General features: G+C 40.8%; 1 protein-coding gene across 1 annotated transcript; it reads right to left on the reverse strand.

Moving 5' to 3' along the window:
- Positions 1-4219: 4219 nt before the first annotated feature.
- SARC_00700 (hypothetical protein) lies at positions 4220-4486 on the reverse strand (the record flags this gene model as incomplete). Its single annotated transcript, XM_014305599.1, has 1 exon — positions 4220-4486. The coding sequence occupies one exon, from the start codon at positions 4484-4486 to the stop codon at positions 4220-4222; it is 267 nt and encodes an 88-aa protein (XP_014161074.1).
- Positions 4487-5730: the final 1244 nt, after the last annotated feature.

Below are 5730 nucleotides of genomic sequence, written 5' to 3' on the forward strand. Positions count from 1 at the left end.
CAGATTGATACTAGGCACACATCATACATACAACTATTAAAATATCTTGACCAAATGAATGAGAGCTGCAAAAACAGTTGATAAGCATTCCTGGAGCTAACTAGCGCGTATACTATATAGCCAGCCATTGATTCTACTTTATACACAACAGTACAAAATACATAAAAACTAATCCGCAAATTATTTTGCATTGAAATTCTAAACCACCACACTATATGTCTATAGAACACACCACATGGAAACACAAATCTACTTCATACACAACAGTACAAAATACATAGAACTAATCCGCGCATATTCTTTTGCATTGAAATTCTAAACAACAAATCCTATCATCTACATAATACATCTAATGAATACACGCAAGCACAAAACAATAAACTGTTTCATGTGCACTCGAATTCAAAAAAAAAAATGAATAGTATTACAATGTCTCCGTAAACTTCAGTAGAATTAAATTAGGTTCTACTAAATTAAAAAACAACAAGATAAGTCAGTTTAGGGTTGAACATTGGTAGCTCGTGTAAGAATGATCGCGGTTGCCCTGTTTAAATCCTTAATGCATGGATCACACATCTATAGCAACTTTAAGAATCATTTACACTAGAAGTACTCAGGGTTCATAGTTTACATGTCATCATTGTAGGTAGGTGAAGGTATGCGAATAGAATATGATAATATATTTGCCATTATAAATAAATGTCCATCTGAAGAAAATGAGAAAAAAACATATTGGATTCTGAAGATTGGCGAGAGATGCAGGCCAGCAATTAGTAATAATGAAACTTTATAATTAAGTATACGATTTCCTACATCTAATGTGAGTCATGCCAAAAACTTAGGCTATAAGAGCCATGTGAGCGAATCTAAACCATTTTAAATTTATTGAAGAAAAAAATATTCGAATCCAAATAACCAATGTCTTATATCATTTGATCTTAATATTGTAGATTGGCTAGAGGCTGTATTTCTACATATCTATCATTATATTCTACATACTCTATCGTTTGTAATGCAATTCTAAATAACAAACTTTATCGTCTACACTAATTCTAAGAAAAACACACACGCACAGAAACTACAAGCAATATTTCATTTACACTCAAATGAATACGATTATTTGAATAACATTCGATATTCTATATTGCCAAACTATATCATCTGCATTATAGTTATAACCAATACACACACGTATAGAAACCGAAAACCTTATTTAACACATAGCATCACACGTTTCTTAGAATTCTATGCCAAAGTATAGCGATCATCTGGTGTCGGCCTAGTCGATCATACGTATTGTTAACGGGTTCACAGTGCATAGCAAATTGTCATAGTACCCATGATATCCCTCAATCGCTTTCCGAACTTCACGTTCGTTGTTGTGGTGTTACCAGTGCCGGTGTAGGGCCAGTGAAGTAAAAAATCACATACTCTTGAGATATTGCGTGGAAAATGAATTGTTGTTCTTGCTCGACACCTCCAAACCACGTGTTGTCTCATTTAACCACCATACATCGGGATTCCCAATACTCTCATTAGAGCTTTCAGAAACTAGGTATTTGGAAAACAGGTGCCTAATTACACAAACTGCCATCACGTATGCTCGAGCTCATCCCGAGTTTCCCAAACACTGCCCCGATTATCAGGAAGGGAAACTTAAGAATAAACAAGTAAAACATGCGGTCTCCGACTTCGTATATGGGCTGGCTGACCAGCTTCATGTCGATCTCCAAGGGCCCATGAACAAAGATCCATATGGGAACCGCTACGGCCTCCATTCCACCTTTCCCGACAAGGCTGATATTCCGAAGGCCCTACTGGCTCTTCTCGTACAGGTCCCTGCGCATTACCGACTACCAAAAGTTGGTTACAGACGGGGACAGCGTCTTCCCAAGCCAGCAGACCCGAGACATTCTTCTTGCTCGGGGTATGGCTCTTAGTAAATCACCAGCCAACACGCCGCAACTTAATGGAAAGGAGGAAAGTCTTCACGGGACTTGAGCTCGCCCCCCTCTTTGGGGGCACGCCAAGTCTCGTGCAAATGTGATCCGAAAAAAGAATTTAGCTGCAAACGAACGCCTCCGTTCTCCTTCGGATAGGTGGCATGGTATAACTGTCCCACGCTTCCCGGGCGCACGCTACGGCTGCGTCGTCGTGTTCAAACAATCGAGGGTGAAAGCCAAAGCAGCGCACAAATATGGTTCCCCTGCTGGTTTCAGAGTTTTCTTAGCACGTAAGCCCCACTGTACTCCCGACACATGGAAGATCTAAACGCCAACTATGTTCCAGAGATGTGAAGTTCCTCCCTGAAGAACTTAACGCGTCAGGAAAGCGCTGTACGCGCTCAGCCAGTCCTTCTACCTATGTCATTTCGTACTCTGCACTAACCCATTCCGCGGCACTACACGGCGCAGACCCGATCCGTACCACAGGGGTGGGTACTCTACTTAGTAGGTCAGCGAATATATGGAACATTCGATAGTAACAGTATTTTGTCAACACCGGCCCGAATTGACTCAGCACATATCTTCCATTGTCGACTCACTTGGCCCAAGCTTCAAACGGGAATTTACTGACCACTTCTTCCCATCAATCTTTCCTGAACCACTACAGCGACTATGAGAGCCATACCATAGGTTCATACATACTTGCCATTTTTGAAATAAATAATATTATCCCTATGTCATTCCTACTGAGTGGTACAATTTAAATTCTTCCATCACAGCCTTTATAACGCATGTGCCGTCCGTTCCACTAGTTGCAAAAATAGCGGGTTCCTAATAGTAGTTGCACAGTTAACGTATATTATAAACGTATTCACGTATTAATGTTTATACTTATCATATTGTATTACGTTTAACGAATTGGACATGAACAAGAACTGAAATATTCAAGATTCTGAACATGTGATAGTACTCAGTAGAGTATGGGACTCTACTGTGGACAATTAGGTGGTTTTCCAAATATAGATTGGTTTTTCCACTGAAATTAGAATTGTACATAATATAGGAACGACACCAATCTGACACCTGAAAATGACACTTTGGGAATCTCTAATTAACGGGAGTACCATGAAAGAGGGTCTCAGGCATGAAATGGTTGTTGGTACAAACCGGTGGTATAATTCGATAATAATCTCAGAGCAAGATACTCCACTGAGAAAAGGACAGGATCAGAGTTGTTAGAATTTAGGACAACATGGTTTTGATTCCTCCTAGCCAGCCAACTAGATGTGCCCGTCTATGCCTTAAATGGGATGGAGAGCTAGGTACCAAGTGATGAGGTTTAGGTGCAGATGTATACTGCACCGACTTGGTGTTTTCATTTTCTTTTTGATTTTCTTAAGTTGGACTTAGATATATTTTATTGGTTAGTTTGATTATGTAATTGTTTCGAGGCGTGAAATGTAAACTATGCGTCCAATGAAATGATATAAATAAATCTAGACCGAAGTAGTGAGTGATTAGAGCGGAGCATATAGACAATAGTCTCAGTCTAAAATCCCCTAATCTTTTGCTCATTACCTAGGGCTGTAGCTAAACTAATTTAACATTTTGCATTTTAACGTATTAACGTATTGTCTTATTAACGTAAACTTCTTGGTATCGTATAGTCAGCCTAGAGGAGACCGACTTTTACATTGTTGCCATATCTTTATCTGTCGTCTCACCCGCTGTCCCCCCAACTCCACATTCTTACTGTGCCTTCTACCGAACTCACAATGCCTCCTATTTCTAAGGCACCTACATCGTATATTTCGCAGCCTGCACCCACGACGTCGCCAATTGCGTGCAACATTGCCATTCACCGTCATTAAAACCTTCACGCTCTCTTGTCTCTGCGACGATACCCAGCACTACCGTCGAACTGCCCTTCCACCAGCATTTGCCACGACGATGAAAAGCGACCATTTCCTGTATATTACGCCCCGCGGTCTCACTACCAATTTCCAGACATACCTTAAAGTTGCCAAAGACAGTAACTCACGCTCGCTACACAACCGCTACCGGAGTCACCTCCTCGTATTTCATACGGCATATGACGGATCGGAACACTCAGACATAGATGTCCTCTCAGCGTCACCTCAATCAGATCACTCCCTGGGCAGCCATTCATCTGTCATTATTCTAGACGACGGTATTAATTCGTCACAAGAAATGTCTGACTTTTCACCACCATAGTTTGATGACGGTATTATCAACCCATGGAAATTTAACAACTACACGGCCAATTTCGATTTCCCAATCCTGCCCCTCACCATGAAGCGTGTTTTACAGCACCAGACGATCTTACCGTCAATACCCCTCTCGAACTCTCCGCTCTCCTTGACAACACCTTGCCACGTGGCGTCAAACAGGCCCAAAAGTCTCCTGCTTGGCCGTGGTGGCGTGCAGCCATCGACAAACAACATGCGGCTCACATCGTAAACGGTCTTGCTGACATCGTACCGCTTGCTTTCGTGCCCGCTCACAGGAGAATCAATCATTTCAAGTAATTTCTTACACGGAGGCACGACGAGAAATCAACCACTGGAAATTTAACAACTACACGGCCAATTTCGATTTCCCAATCCTGCCCCTCACCTTTACAGCACCAGACGATCTTACTGAAAGATTCGGTCTATTAAGGCGATATTAACGCCTTAGAGTAAATAAACGCGTAGGTAAATTCTAAGTATCGTGAAAATATCAAAGTAAATAAACGAAATGAGACTTTTAGTAAAGTTAGGTATGCCTCGAGAAAACAGCAATACTCTGAGGGATTGTGAGGCTGAGACATTGCCTATATATAATCCTCTCAGTATTGTTTCCGCCGAAGGGATTTTATTTAGTGTTTCGTTGTCGCTCTATTAGAAACTATGGTATGTTTCATTGGGGCGAATCTGAGAGATTCATAAAATCCTATCTTTAGAAAGAAAGAAAAAAAGGAAAAATACTCTTGATGTCCTTAGTTATTGTCTTAACCAATAACTTGCCACTTATCAAGAATTACCGACTAAGCTTTCATCAGACTGGCACATCTGGTTGGCTGATCGGAGGATCAACTAGGTAACGTTAATAGTCCCTAGAAACCTATATTCGGTTGAGCCATCTCGCTACCGAAGTATTCAGATATAAATAAAGTTGGAAAGTAAATATAGTTCTATTAATAGAACTAGACCAACTCTTATGTTTGGTATTTTACTGGGGCCTTTTAATGGCCTCGTTCAAATATCTGATATGTAAAATGGAAAAGGTATTAATTAATAAAACCATTAAAACCCATTTAGGAAACTTAAGTTCCTCGTACTATTAAGAGTACGTTTATAATTTACGTTCTGCTTAAGAGTACGTTTATAACATAGAGTCTAATGTGGAGGCCCGGCTATTACACAGTCCCCACCCAGCTTTGAGACCCATGAGAAGCAAGTTGCTCACTCAAGCTGATTATGGGTCAAAAAGCGAGAAAGGAAAAACGCGTCGAAAACATTAAATAGCATAACATATAGTTAATGTTTCTCAGGCGGAGAAGTTAAGAGTTCTCGGTTACCCTGTGAGTTTTGGGCTTAGGTCCAGTAGGTCCGTGGTGGTCGACTGGACGTTTCTTACGCTTCAGTGTCTTAAGCACATATGAAGGATGAGCATTAAAGCTCGGGATAAATGCTGTAAGCGGATAAGTTTTAACTTCCGTGCCTTCAGACGATGAAAACATGCTATCCTTTTCAGCTTGTGACTTATGCAGGCGTTTACG

This window comes from Sphaeroforma arctica, assembly GCF_001186125.1.
Source record: "Sphaeroforma arctica JP610 unplaced genomic scaffold supercont1.24, whole genome shotgun sequence".
NCBI lineage: Eukaryota > Ichthyosporea > Ichthyophonida > Sphaeroforma > Sphaeroforma arctica.